Below are 16,065 nucleotides of genomic sequence, written 5' to 3'. Positions count from 1 at the left end.
TACAGAGTTACCAGCCAGTACTAGCCATCTCACCTCACACGCACACACATGCACACATGGATAGCATAATGTGTCAGGTACAAATATGTAATGCCAATAAATTAGACACTGGAGGCTATGGCAACTCCAAGTGTTTTTAAGATTTCTCAAGTTCTCACATGAAAAAAATAAATAAAATTCTTACATCTCCTGCACTCAGAACATCAAAAGAAACAGTTTTCTTGGCATATAGAAGCCATGCTTGCGCCTGCTTCCAATAATCTGCATAGACGTCCTTACAACTGCAATTGTGCACATGCAAAGATAATTCATATGGAATACAATACATACACAATAAACACATTATTGGTTGGGTATATGTGTGCTGTCAAAGTGAGTACATTCCTCTGACTAGAGGCAAATGAATATATATATATATATATATACACACACACACACACACACACACACACACACACACAAAAACAATGTAATAAAGCCATTCAAGTATGAATGTGAGAAGTCAATAGTTGATAAACCGGATGCATGTAATTGCAATTAGAGTTGTCGGACAAAGAACCTCACACAGAATATGTGACCTTACATAGTACAGCTCTTGTACAAGCAAAAACCTAATCTTATGTCTCAATGACTGAATGGTTAAAAAAACATGTCTAGCCAATGGTCAGCAATGAGCGGACAGAAGGTTAATCAGATCTACTCGGCAAACGCAGAAAACCCCAGCTGCACAGAAACCATTCTTCCCTTAACAGACTTGTAATTGCAGAGACAGACAGACAGATGCGGCTTACAAAACAACTCATGAAGAGGAATGCCAGCCATTTGGCATGTACAGTACAACAGATGAATGGCTTTTGTGGAGGGGTTTCACCGGGCCCAGTTGACAGAGGGCTAAAGTCAGTGCTCCCCAGCACAGCAGACAGACAGGACAAAGACAGGCCAGTGTATTTCACCCACAGTTTTCCTCTGGGGGCCTTTTCACAGCTAATCCACTGGGCCTGAGAGGAGCAGCAGGACAGGTCAGTAATGCTGCTCCACCTCTGTGGAGGCCTGAGACTTTGGCAGCATTATGGAGGCAGATAAAGGAGCTAGATGCTGCCTTCTGTGTCTCTGAAGTCACTTTTGTCAGGCTGATCCTGATCCCTGACATTGGACTATTGGAAGCAAGGCTGGCAGGTCATTGGCTCGGTTTGATGGCCAGGTAAGCTGCTGTAGAGCCTGCTGTTTCTATAGTCTGCCTTGGCTGGATCGCTCACTCTATGTCTGGCCTGTCATGAGATCATGAATACACATCTTTACCTTCCATCACCTCTTCCTCTCCTGATTTATTTTTGTTTCTCTCTCAGCTCTCCAATTTTACTTTTGGATGCTCTAAATCAACCCAGCCAAGTTTTCCAATAGTTGCTAGTGCTTCTGAATCAAAGACACTCTAAATATGTCACATTTCACATGGTACCTATCTCTGTGGTGGTAGGACTTTCTCACAGAACTTAAACCCTATTTTTCTTTGAATGAGAGTACTCTATTGTTGTTTGAATTGTCCATCCAAACCCTAGCAACTTCCCCAAATTGGTATGCTGCAGGAATTCCTGGCTCCACTGCCAACTCTAGCTACCTGGTAAAGGGGATTAAGGCTGCTTTATCCTTTAGTCAAGAATGCGGAATGGCTGAACTTCTGACCAAGTCAGACAGGCTTGACATTCAAAGCCTGTGTTCCAGGGTGATGTCTCTAACCTCTGTTGTCCACTCAACTTAAAATTCCATCAGAACAGTTTGATATCAATCGGATTTAATAACCCATTTCAACAGATACCTACTGTGGGCTATCTAATGAACAGTGATGTGAGCCAAAAGTAAGGCAGGGATGTTGACACATAAGCTTTCATGGACCTTGAGGATCAAAAATTAAATAAAAGGTTTACAACCTCACAATTGCTGTTGCCAACAGCCATATCCTAAATATAATTATCATTTTAAAATTCATGTTGAGTTAGAACAGGTACAACCATGTGCCCACACATTTAACCCACTACTCTCCTTGGCCTCCAGGCTATCATGAAAAATACCTATCATTGATGTCATTCCTAAGTCATAACACTGCTCAAGGTGACTACCACTCCCATCAACCCAGCAGCAAGTCTCTTGCACTCAAGTTCATTCATGAACACCATCCTCGTGTCTTCCCATCGAATAACCCGCCTCAATCCAAACTAGACAGAGCAAAAACATTCGAGAAAATTAGGCCACTTTCAGGTTAGCCACTATGCTTTTTACAACTACATCTTCCAACATGTTGTTTATAAATCATCAGTCAGAGATGCTACTTGTTGTAAGAATACAACAGCAATATCCCAAGCATTAAAAAAACACCTTTAGATTTTAGTCTCCAATGTGATTATAAACTGGTTACTGGTTTCACATGTTATATTGACCTGCATACATGTTCTGCTTCTTTCCACCTTTTTTAACCTTGTCTCATAAATACTTTTTATCTGGTTTTTGGAGAGAAACACTCAAGGGCATTATAATGGCCACCTGTCACAGGATTTTATTTTGTTATTTGTAAAATGGCCATATTCTTATACAAGCATTGTAAATCTATATTCAAAAAAATCCTGTCATCTGAGGTGAGGGTGGAGCTTTAGCTTTTGATTTAAGTGTAAACTAAAAATTCTAAGAAAATGTAGGTAGGCCACAGCTCAAACTATGATCAAACACAACAACTGAATCTTGTATTTATCTTAAATCAAAACCAAACAGGGCTTTTTCATTTTTAGCTGCTGCCTGTTCAAGTGATACCACATAAAACAAACTAACAGCATAAAAAAAGAGTGAATGTTCTTACAAAACAAGGTGTGTCTTGGTTTTAGCAAGGTAAATGCGTCTTCCTTTAGAGAAGAAAAATAACAAACAGGAACTTCTTCTTTAAATATGTTTATTTTAATGATACAAATTGCAAAGTGTACTAACTGGTTTTCACCCACAGGACTGTCATTTAGAAAGACATGAGGTGCCTGTCCGGCGACTGCTTCTGATATTCAGTCAGTAGGTCCTAGAGCCTCTCTCCTTCACACAGCTTCACTAGCCAGTGAAGGCCTGCTGTCCTTCATGTGTGATGGGAGGCACCTGTAAGGGGGATGCTGTAGCTCGCCTTGCCCTTTCATTTCTGGAGATTAGCTGACTGCTATCAGAGCCAAGTCTATCAAGGACGAGAACACTCTAGCATACCACTGAGAGAAAGTAACAAAACTCCTCCAACAATCTACTGGAGTTTTGAAACAGAAATGGAAACACCTTCCTCTAACCCACAGATACATAGGGTGCAGGTATATTTTTATTCATTTGCTCCCTCTTCTTCACATGTGCCTGTTACTCCTTTTAGTCTTAGCTTGGGAAATCTCACCGGCTTTTTCTTTCCTCGAAAACCCCGGGGCAGCCAGATCAGGGAGGACTAAGGCTCTGGCCCGACACCTGATGCCCTCCTCCTGGCACCAAAGGCCACTGAAAGATTCCTCAGGCCTGTGAAACTAGCCGGCTGTGCACAGGGTTCAAAGATTCAACAAATTCCAGGGCAGCTCTCGGGGGAGAGTTACTTTGTGAAAGGCCACACAGAACCAAAAATCCTGCAAATATTCGAGAATGATAATTATAGACTTAGTAAACTTGCCAGAAACAATACTTGTACCTTAATGAATACATTTATATAAACTGTTATATAGACATGGCTATTTTCATCTGTAAATTACCTTTAACAGTATTATTTTAATAAACAAAATCACCACCACTAAACTTATCATTGTGACAATTTTTTAAGAGTAAAAAAGAAGGACATTCATATGTGTTGAGCTGCTCTGGGAATGGCTAATCTTTTAGAATTTGTGATAAATTGATCACTTGTATCTTTATTCAGAATAAGATCATGAAGGAAAAAAACAAAATGCAATCTGGGACTCTAGAAAACTTCCTTCTGGGGTGGGAAGCTGGATACTAATAAAGGATGCTGTATGTGTGTGTGTGTGTGCGTAGGTGTGTGTGGCCTGTCCAGATGGACTGAAGGCCAATATGGACGAAGTGGGGTCATAACAGAAACCAGAGTATCAAAGCTAAGAGGGCTGATTCCAGAAACTTAGCACTTTCAAGTAGCACTTATCGTAGGGTATCATATAAACTTAACCCTGCTGTCAGAATGGCTGCCTGGAAGGAAATGAGTTGAGGGTCATGACCTTGAAAGCAAAAGTCAAACGTTGCTGTCCATGACACACAGAGAGTGACAAGGTAAGATATAAAGCTCCAACCTCAGCATGCCAGATGGCTCTAAAATCTGAGTAGATGGCTGATGGAAATCTCTGAAGACTCACGTCCTGTCTCAGCCCCCTCCACAAGACTGGCAGACTGATACATAAGTCAGGGGGCAACTGTTGCATGGTGACCACACACCACTTCGGACCAAGTTTCCCTCATTTATGGTTTCACCAAATATAAAAACAGTCAAAATTGAAAAACGATAAACAAGAGGACAAATTAGTTAATAAAGATGTGAAGCCCCATGCTTCACTTCTGCTAAGCTAATTTAGTTCTGATCCATCACATAAGCAGGGCTGGATCATGTATTTAATTTGGGGACGTCTAATTTCCTGTTTTGAGAATTTTCGAAAGTCCTAAAATTTCCATCATAATATATATATATATATATATATATATATATATATATATATATATATATATATATATATATATATATATATATATCTTTTTTTTTGTCCTTTCGTCTTATCCTGTGAGTTCAGGGTCGCCACAGCGGATCATTTTCCGCATGTTGATTTGGCACAGTTTTTACGCCGGATGCCCTTCCTGACGCAAACCTCCCCAGTTTCTACCGGGCTTGGACCAGCACTGCACAGATGGGGAGGGGAATGAGCTGTTAGGGGTTCAGTGTCTTGCCCAGAGACACTTCGACATATAGCCGGGACCGGGGATCGAACCGCTGACTGTTTTGTCAGGTTGTCCCCATTTATGTCCAGAAACTGTAAAAACACGTTTCTAAAAAGTTATACAAGCTTAGCAAAAGCTAATACCTGATTCATTCAATTATTTTTCTATAGCAAACTCTGGTTATGTGCATCCAGTTTGCTTTCATTATAGTCCCTTAACTCATGTCAGGACAAAAACCTGTTAACATTTTAGGCTTACGAATCGATCAGTGGAAGGGAAATAAACCTTTTTGAAAAACTATCTCCAGGAGCATAATGGCCTATATGACTGTGAAATGAAAGCTGTTTAGGACCACCAGGACACTTCCTGGAGTTCTTCCTGTCTACAGTGGTTGGATAGACAGAAGCTACTGAGAATTAAAGGCATATTATAGATCACTTGAAGTCTTTTAAACTACATGTAAAGAACTTTGACAGTATGAGAACTCACCTGTTTTATCTTATTCTGATTTCACTATTGTTTCTTCCGTATATTTGGTTTGTCGTACTTTTTATGAAATTTACAAAAAAACATATCTTTTTGCCTTATCCATGCATATTTCATGATAAAAAAAAAACCAAAACTCCCCTCAATATGTCTGCTGAACACTAGCAGCCACTGTTCATCACCTGGCCAATAACGTCCTTATGGTGAAGCATGGAGCAGGTAGCACTATGAAATCTGGATAAAGCATGAGGAACAGGGAAACTGGTAAGAGTTAAAGGATGGATACAGCCAAATCCAGAGAGGCCTTTTAGAAAACATAGTCCAGACTCCACAATACCCAAGACTGGGGCAACGATACACCTTTTAGCATAATTATGACATGCATGATAAACGCTGGGGTTACTTTTGGTCTTTGACTATTCATTATTAGCCCAGTCAAAGGCCAGACTTAAACCCTGTAGAAAATGTGCAAAGACAGTGAGAAGATTTCAGTTTATATGATTTTCCCTCAAGCTGATATGTCAGGAAGAATGGGTTAAACTGCCCAAATCCTGGTGTCAAAAAGCTTGAGTATCCAGTAAATGTCCTTTGCAAATGAGAGATTCCAGTTTTTGATAATAAATATACAATGACATTTAAAAACATGTTTTCACTTTGTCACATGGAAACTTGAACAGGAAAAAAAATAATTTGATCAATTTAGATATTTGGGAATAACAGAAATTGTATAAAAAGTGAGGGGATCTGAATACTTTCTAAAGCCACAGTACAATCTAGTGTGAATACTGTTACTGTATGTCATTGACCACACTGCCAACAGCACAAGTAGGTCATAATGATGCATCACTACTTTGCTCAAATATCACCATGGTAACAAAAGTAACAAATAATTGATGTAGCACATCTCTGTTCCACACACTCTTTTACCGCTCACACGTTCAGATATTTACTGCATCTCAGTCTGAACTGTAACACTAACTGTCAGCAACTTCTACTTCTCTGACAAACGTGTGTGAAGAATTAAGCATGCTTTGTTGTAGATGACACGATCATTTCTTGATGTTCTGAAAGCAGCCAATGCAGTGCACACATCTCTTCGACTTCCTCTTGAGCCCTGTTTGCAGTGGAGAGTGAAATAGTGCTAATGACTGTTTTTGGTCAGGCCTCATTGACTGGCAAGGTAGGATTAAGGACTGTCTCAGTGTCTGCTCTCATTCCAAGACCCACTGAACATCCATATACTTTCAGATTCAGTCAGCATTATTGCACCAAAGACCAACTTTGTTCAAAGTATTAATGAGTAGATACATTAACAGTAGTTGCTGGCTTGCAAAAGGTATTTCCTCAAAGCTTGCAATCTTAACAAATGCCAAAGACCTTCAATGACGGGCCTCCTTTCAGAGCAGTTTACTACAGAGTCTAGCTTTACAAATATAGGAAAAAGAAAACCCCTGTTCCCCCCCCTCTAATCCCTAACTTATCCCACCAGGCCTACTGTCTACACACATCAAGCCTTCAATCACCAGCTCAACCTGAGGCCTCAAGCTCACCACCATTACAGATGCACAATGGCTTGTAAAGGTGTCTTGTTTCTGAGTCACATTCTTTGTTGAATGCAACCCTGAAATCAAATCATGTGGAAATGAACAGACAATAGGTGGTGTCAAGATTGATTTGAATTTTAAACTGTACAACAGACAGTATTGTAGGTTTTAAGAAACAGACACAAATAATATAAAGAGACATATGAAAGAGGTCTGTTTCATTCCAAGCACACTAGATTTGGACTTAGATATTTTTAGGTACTGTTCTGGTTTAGTCAGCAGTAAATGGTATTCCCATCATCAGTGAAATGACCACAAGGTTGGCTTGTGGGCGAAGAAATCCTTCATTTTGTGTTTAACAGGAAACTTAAATGCACTATTTCCAAATCATTTCCTCTGTTCAGCTTGTTTTGTGCTTGTTTTCAATATGTAGCAATATATGTAATGAAACAGTCTCTTATGAAATAATCTCACTGATAGACACAGTGCCGGGAAAGCTAACTGCCAAGAGTGTTCACATTTGGATGTTATCACCAATAAATGTTTCCTTTGCAGACAACTGACTCTTTAATTGGTCCAAAGTCCCCGAGTATTTTCGTATTGAGCTGTTGTTGGAGGACTCAAGGACTGAAATATTAATTTCTAAAATCCACCTCCACCCTGTAAAATTGCCATGTAGAGACAGATGGTGTACCAAATGATTCAAATTAAATTTACTTTAATATTAGGATATTTTTTGAATTTACTAATTTTATAACTGATATTTTTAACTGATATAATTTACTAGAGACAGTTCAAAGATAAAAGCTAAATTAGATGCATGCATATATGAAATAGAAAGCAATGAAACATGCTTTGTTTACATGACGGGATCATCATGTAAACAAATGGCAGGGCTGAGGCAACCAGAAAATACCTGCAGCTCCAGAATGTTTGTAACAACTTCAGTACTTGTGATTGTACCTGGCCTTCAGTCACTAAACCAAGATGAGGCCTACTGAGACACCGTCATTACAAAACTTAGATGGCATCGAGTGCACAGTGACCAATATAAATTAGCACAAGAAGGTCTACACCCTTTTTCCTTTTGGACTAAAGCACACAGTTGCAAAAACAGCAAAGCCAGCAGGTGGTGGCTGGTCAACCTGCGGTCCCTTTGTTTCTGCTTTCATAGAGCATGTCTTTGGACATCTGCTTCTCTTCCAGACGAAAGTGAGTCAGTTTGAATTACTGGCATATAATTCATAACAATACACACACACTTATTTGATCATCTGTTCAAAGATTAACAGTCCTTAGTAATCAGCCCTTAACACCAAAAATCATAGTTTTTATGCAATTAAAGCAAATGTAAGCTGCTTTATATCATTTCCAAAAATAATAAAACTGGTTAAAATTATACATCTGTTTTGAGCGGATTTTATGTACTGAAATGTAAAGAGATTTTGTCATATTTTCAGCAACTCAACTGTTACATTTGAATCAATTTTATAAAATAAATAGTATCCCTTAAAAAAATAATAATACATCTCAGGAGTAAACTAGCAAATTTCAATCTCTCTATCTAAACGGATGACACCATGACAACAGTTACAAGTGGAGTAACAACATCAGCTGTTGTGAGTTGTATCTAACTATACAAAAAGAAAAAAAAGAACTAAACAGGAAATAGAAATAACAAACCAAAAACACCAGTTGCCTCACATTCCTAGAAATCCACCAAAAAATGAATACCAAGAACAGGACGTGTATGCAGTCTTCACTGCGTCACTGTGTTTCCATTCTGCTGTTTGCTAGCTTGGCAAAGGCTCTTACGCACGCCATGCTTAATGCATATGAACTGTGATGACAATGAGGTTGAGAAGTACTGGTAACAGAGTACGATATCATTCTGCATATGCATGCTTTGAAAAGTATGGAAATGTATATAGCACATGAAAAAAAGCTCACCATGGCAATGGAAATTGAGCATACTGTGATGCTGATAAATGTCACAACTGTGGTTTGGATGTAAGAGTCTAAAAAGCACTGTAACCTAAAAAATTACGATACAAAAAATGAGGTTTGCAATTGACCACGAGGTGTTCTAGTGAAAAGCGTGTTTTTTTTTCAGAGACACTAAACAGCACATTTGTCCACATCAGCCAACAAATGGCACTAGTGAACGAACTATGTAAACACAATTTTTACATGAAACCACACATACAACAGATGCGTCATCACGTCATGCAAATGCACATGCACAAACACATGACTCAACCTCACAAATCTCACCTCACTCATGTCTGTTGGCATGTAATACACACACACACACACACACACACACACACACACACACACACACACACACACACACACACACACAGAGAGAGAGACACAGGCAAAGAGACACACAAACATAGAAACAAACATAGATTTAATTAACTAAACAGTGGTTAGAGGTAAACTGGGATAATCAAGATGTGAAGTATGACTGGATCAAAGTGAATTATTGGTTTGGCTGACAGAATGGGGACTTTGGTGTCTTTAAAGGGAGACTGGTTCAACGGTTAGGCCCCAGATGGGTGCACACCTGTGGTCCTCAAAGAAAACACTCTAAAAGCTCCAGAGATCCAAGAGGCATATTCATTAAGCACACCAGGTTAAATAATAATAAAAATGTGGAGTCTGTCTAATATACAAAACATATAGCAAAAATACATAAATAAATACAATAAATAAATAAATTAAAAACCTACAAAAACGACCAAACAAAACACACACACACACAAACCTTAAATTCTCACTGGAACCCCCAAAATATATTAGCCCTTTGCTAGGAAACTCACTCACTGTACATTCATTTGCTGAATATAAAGAGATTATTCAGTGTACTAACTCGTTCTGACACTACTGTATGTGTGATTACAGTCATGAGCAGAAATAATGCAATCATAAAATGAATCAAAAGGAGGTTGAGTTAATGCACCATGTGGTGAAATGTAAGATGTATGTTTTGTGTTAGGCTTCAGCAGATCCTTGTAAATATGAACTTTAAATCAATGATCTTTGGAGAGTTAAACTGTTTAAGAGTTTATGAGTTCATGACCACACAAACACACCTGCCAGTGAGTGAAGATAACTGGTCTCAATGGACAGAGTATATAAGGTTTGGAGAGTTACACTTCACTTGGTGATACAATGAGGGGAATTCATCACAGAGTTCTGTTGCTGGGATATTGTGATGAATCATACTTGATGAATGACCGGAATCTATTTCTACAGCATCAAGTCAGATACCGAAAATTATATTTATTCAGTTATTTAATCTCCTGGCTCAGGATTCAACACTAGTGTAAACAAATACATTCCCTTTTCAAACAGTAGAATAAGCTGTTACTATCATAAACTGTAGTTTGATTGAAACACTAAATAAAAAAATATTTTAAACATTGGGAAAAATGTATTCAACTGTGTGCACTAAGGATATTTATTGACTCAGATCCAGTATTGCAGTGCTGTGAAGCTGGAGGTCTCACAGATTAGAAGAAAAAGTTGAGTTCAAGTAACATACGATGATACATTTCCCATGATACTTAGAGATACATCATATATACAAACTGGATAGAGCCTTCCATTAGACTCCCTTGACTACATTTTAAAGCTTATAATCTGTTTTATAATCCATAATTTCTATACAATAATCCAGAATACTCTTAATAAACTCACTGTTCTCGCAAAATTTTGAAAAACTGCATCACACCCACAACACATTAGATACTACATTTTAGGCTACAGTGTCTCTGTCAAAAACTTTTTTCTAGTTGTTTTAATCACTCAGAATGAATATTAATATTAGACCTAGGCTTACAGTTAGAAATGTGTTGGTTGTAGATGATGGAACTAAGCTGTCACTGATTTATAATTCAAATCAAATGGTGACATGATGTAACAACTTGTAAATGCTACTTACATTCATCAAAGTTTCAAGTCATTTATTCTGCTCACATTAAGTTGTGTAAAGCATGTATGAGGTTGTTATCCTCTAATTAGTGTATTCCAGGATACTCATTATAATATGAGAACATCCTAACAGAATCAGACGGAAACTAACTAAAAAGCATTAAAATGAATGCAGCAGTTCCATCTTAAGGTCATTAGTCGGTACTACAACAGGAGTCAAAATATTTTTCACTAGGGGTCCTTCTTTCAATTTATACGTCAGTGTCTCTCGTATACAGGCAGTCTTTTTCTGCTCCTTACGAAATTCAGACAAGAGGATATTCATTGTATGTTTGTAATGCTACTGCAGGACAGTGGAATGAGAGAGAAAAATATGCATTATTTGCGTAGGAAAGCTCCATCAGTCAGACTATTGAGGAAGCTACACTTCGAGGAATTTAAAAGGTCTGCATGTCATTGACCAGAGTGTTCCTTCCAGCTAAGAGGGCAGTTTGTTTGTTGCAAATGGCGTTTTTTTTTTTTTTTTAAATCATGAGCAGCTCCATTATTTTCAGCGCCATTATTTTCCCGCCTGAATGACCGGAAAACATGTTTACTCATGCATAGATGCACAAACACAGACGTGTGCACTAACAAAAGTGCACCTATGCACACATACTGTGTTGGGGTGGGATGCTTAAAACTCTTTTGGCACCTGATCAGAACAAGTTTCCCATGAAGTTTTCTGTGGAGTAAATGTGACTTTAACTGATTGCAGCAGATAAGTGGCCTAAGCAAATAGCCCTTCCAGTGTGACAAGGGAGTGGAGAGAGCAATTAGTCCAGTCTTCAGATCTACAATTCCATAACCTCAGATAAACCGTCTTGATTACACCATAAAAACTGGCCTTTCCTGAATGGAACGTCATTGAGGAGAAACAGGGCTGTGTAAAGTGCAAGGCTGGCAAAAATCCTGGAGTTCAGCGAGTTAAAACTTACCGCCATGGGAACTATGCCAATCAGTCATATTATAAGATGTGACACAGATAGCTCTGGGAATGAAGGCATACCAAACAAACACACAGTAAGAATCTAAGTGCAAACAACAGCGGCATGCTGTTGGCAGGTAAAACACACCGTCTGCCAAAACAAAGATGAGCGCATGCTTTTCTTAACTGCTTTTAGGCAATGGCACTCAGGGATGATACTGAGCTTTATGTCACTCCTAAAGCTTAGGTAAATGATTCAGTTGATTCAGCAGCAGACTTTTGGCTGCTATTAACAGTTATTTAACTTTGTAAGATGACACCCATTCAATAGGTGTACATTAGATTAAGACATAACAGCTGTATGCAACAAACTTCAGAAAAACATCTTATTTCTACAAATACTTTTTTCTCAAAACATTATTCAACTAATTTCTGTGAATTGGCTTTCTCTGTAATCCACAGGCATCTCTGCCTGTTAAAACTGGCAGCTAGATTCAGAGTGAAACAGGGACTTTGTCAAAAATGTCAACAGTGTGGCAAAGAAGAAAGCAGAGGAGAGGGACCGTTACAGTACAGTTCAGTATATTCAATAGCTGATAGCCTCACAATTCACAAAAATAGCAACTGCTGCACATGGCAAGAAGGCAAAGACACCAGCTAAACAGAAAAGTACAGTACAGCTCAGTGCAGTGAAGTATGATCTAACCTGAAGTCTAGCAGACTCCTACAAACACAGTAACTGCCTGGTACAAACACAGTACACCACAGTGTGGCTCAGACTGTCTGGGTTAGGGACAGCAAACAGATACAACACACTATGGAATATTACAATATACAGAATGGAAAATTATACAATATTATATAACGGTATTGCACAATATGGTATCATTCAGAAAAGTCAGTTGTGTGCAATATGGTACAGATACAAGACAGCATGGTAAAACACTTTACAGCGCATTTTAGATGTGATGTAACCAAAACACCAAAGCATAGGCCGTGGTAAAACACAGTAAAGGGATTCAAGATGAAGGGGCTGATGGGATAGAAGGAGGGAGGAGTGGAGAGATTGAGCGTAACAAGCAAGCACACATAAAGCCTGTCTCATTCTTTTTTCTTCCCCTCCCTCCCTCGCTGTCTCTCTCCCTCTCTCTCTCTCTCTCACACCATTACAGCAGCATTAGAAGCTGAGCTGCTCAACTGTTCCAAGATGTCAGAACTACAAAGCTCCCTTGAATGAGGGAATGTGGGGCCCAGGGCAGCAAGGGAGACTGGAACAGCTGGACCAGTGTTGGGGCCTCCTGTTCCCTTGCTCTGCAGCCACTAGCTATAGCTAGGACAGGACAGGGATGTCTTGCTGGGGGTTATTATTTGTATGGCATCCATATGTATGTGGACGGAATAGGGTCAGGGAATGCTTCTGTCTTGCCATTGTAGGAGGGATGACACAGGGATCAGCAGGCAGGTCCCCCTGACCAAAGTTGGACACTGAGTACTATCAGTGATGTTCGAGTTCATTTCGGGCTCTGAGATTTCATCGATAATTGGTTTAAACAGTACACAATGACATGTAGCATACAGGATCAAAAGGTAACGAGAGCAGAAAGTCAAAAGTAGAGAATCAAAACAATATTTTGTAGATTTATGTTATAGCGCACACAGAGAGCTGCATCTCCATCTGCTAATGCTCTGTGCTTAGGGAGATGTGGAAAATTACAGGGAGAAGACTTTTGTGGCTTCCAACTCATCTTTGGTGTCAGAGAAGTGTGACTTAAAGAGGAGGAGGATGAAAGGAGACAAACTATTTTTGACAACTGTTAACTGGAGGAAGCTCTGACCTGCTAAAATGCAGCACAGAAAAAAAGATACCGTACAGTATGAGATTTCACCTGATTTCAGAAAAGGTATCATGCTCACCTACAGCTTTATTTTAAATTGCTGCAATTCTCCATTTCCCAGAACGTGGACATGCTGTAGATATACATATGGTTGTTCATGTGAGCTTTCTGTGGTCCACACATGATGCTGGAAAATACAGCTCAGATATTGCAGAGAATAGGGACAATGCAGGCAGTGAAAAGGGACTTTAGGCAGCTACATCTGCACTCTTGGATGCACAAGGCTCACAATTACTAGCTGTGATGGAAATAAGACTTTCAAAGACCAAACTCAAGGCAAACATTTAATGTAAACCACCATACAGTAAATGTAACCAAATGATGTCTGGTCTCATGAACAAGTTCTGTTGTTCATTTAATACATGGCACCCTTTAAGAATCTCACTGTAATTGCATTGTTACTTGTTTTTATGACTGTTTGTTTCTTCCCTTTTGGGGGGAGGGGGGGGTCGTCTACATTAATAAGATACATATGAATTTGGCTGAGGTTTCTTTGACACATAAGGATGCATACCAAGACACAGAACACACACATTCAATCATGCACACAGAAACTGATATAACTGGATATATAGGAAATCTGTTTGCTGCACACATACACACATAGCATTCCTGCTTGGGGTGTAAGTGTTAGAGACTTCATTGATTGTGAAGTACACAAATTCCAAAATGGCAATGTAAAAAAATCCCCATTTAGAGTGAAGACTGGATTATTTTACGGGAGTCTTTATTTGAGCAAGCCACACAGTCAACCATGTCCTTGCTCCACACTTCACAATAAAGTTCAGACATTGGGAAGCCAAAAGAGGCATCCAACTAAGATTAGAGCCACTCTTAAAACCAAAATCTTAATTGTGTACCTTTGTAATTATACAACGGTTCGCCTCTTCCTTCAGAGTAACTTAAACATCTGGAGCTGGGCATGACAGAGGGTTTCATTACTAGTGCAAAAGAGGCAAAAGTAATTTTCTTATTGAAAATGAATTGTATTATGTATTATGTATATTGTAAATGTAGGCTTTCTAGTGTACAAGCATCTGAGATATGTGCTGAAGGAGGAAACAAAAGGTGATTCCTGGAGTTCCTCTTTTAGCCCGGAACACAGCAGTGGACCAGTAAGCTATTCAATCAGTCAGTCAGCCCAGCAGTACCAGCTACAGCAACTGTTGCTCCCGAGGTTGCAGCAGCTTCTTGGAGGCTGCACAGAACATGTGCAAAGAAGCGTCATGCAAGCATGAGTGTTCATACACAGACTTCCCTACAGCGCATTCAAAACCTTTAGCTGTAAATGGCTAATCACAACCTCGGCTTGTGTAGTATGCATTAAAAAGTGTTATTTTGGATAGTGCAAAAACACCTTTGAAGGAGTTCCAACTAAAGGTAGGGCCTTTCTTACACCAAATGTGGATGAACACGATATTATGAGCACATAGTTTGTGCCTGACAAAAACTGATCACTGTACATCTTTCACTAAAGCCAATTCATTGTTTCCACATCCATGTGTCCATGCCCATTTTGGCGACGTAAAGTTCTTGTTTCACTCACTGAACGTGTGTAACGTTTTATTTCGACATCCTTGTCACTGTTCATGTGAAGCAGTTACAAATACTGTTCAAATTCCTTCACTTTTCCATGTTGTTCAGCCAAAGTATACAAAAAAAGGAGTTTCTTCTGCTTGTTGCTACTGTCTGCAACTATGTTTCCATCATGTTTTGTGGTAGGCATGTATGAAACATGCCTATGTTTGATTATCAATTGTAGTATCAATGGAAGCATGTTCTGAACAAGCTTGATGGAACCTGTAGTCCCATTAAAAATTGGCCAAACAAGTGTGCATTCAAAGATCCTTACTCGACATAAAAAAGAGAGAGTTGTAGACAAAAAAACAAAAAACAAAAACTTAACAACACAATGCTGGAATTTTCTATCCGGGCAAACATGCTGAGTAACTTAAGTAACTTAAGATGCATTCCTGGTATTCCCTTTAAGAATTGTTTTTACATTTATTAAGTCAAGGGAATCATTGAGAACATTTCCACTACAGTCAATAAAAACACACATTCATTCCGACAGGGGTCAAAATTCTAGTTTGATAGACATAACAGCATGGGAAAAGCTCATTCATCTCCCCCCTAAACTACTGCTTGTGATGGTCTGCATTTTGAAACCTGAACTGGCAGCAATATAGCTCTTGATATGTATAATGTTAACATTAAGTGAGGCAATAGCACTCATTTCCTCAGTTTATTATTGCACACACTAGTTACACAAAGAAAGCAATCTTACACAATTGACTTC

The 16,065-nt window shown here is 39.0% G+C and overlaps 1 protein-coding gene across 4 annotated transcripts in view; it reads right to left on the bottom strand.

Moving 5' to 3' along the window:
• The window catches only part of ccnd2a (cyclin D2, a), a 135,167-nt gene that overhangs the window by 101,516 nt on the left and 17,586 nt on the right, over positions 1-16,065 (bottom strand). Inside the window, exon 1 of one of the 4 annotated variants that reach the window (XM_067501561.1) lies at positions 4,296-4,439. The exons of the other annotated variants lie outside the window; for them this stretch is intronic. Within the exon in view, the coding sequence (XP_067357662.1) occupies positions 4,296-4,424 (129 nt within the window). The 5' untranslated portion in view covers positions 4,425-4,439. Of the gene's footprint in view, positions 1-4,295; positions 4,440-16,065 lie in introns of those variants that run through there. 4 annotated transcript variants of the gene reach the window in all.

This window comes from Channa argus, chromosome 4 (genome assembly GCF_033026475.1).
Source record: "Channa argus isolate prfri chromosome 4, Channa argus male v1.0, whole genome shotgun sequence".
NCBI classification, from domain to species: Eukaryota; Metazoa; Chordata; class Actinopteri; order Anabantiformes; family Channidae; genus Channa; species Channa argus.
This window is presented reverse-complemented; position numbering and strand designations above follow the sequence as displayed.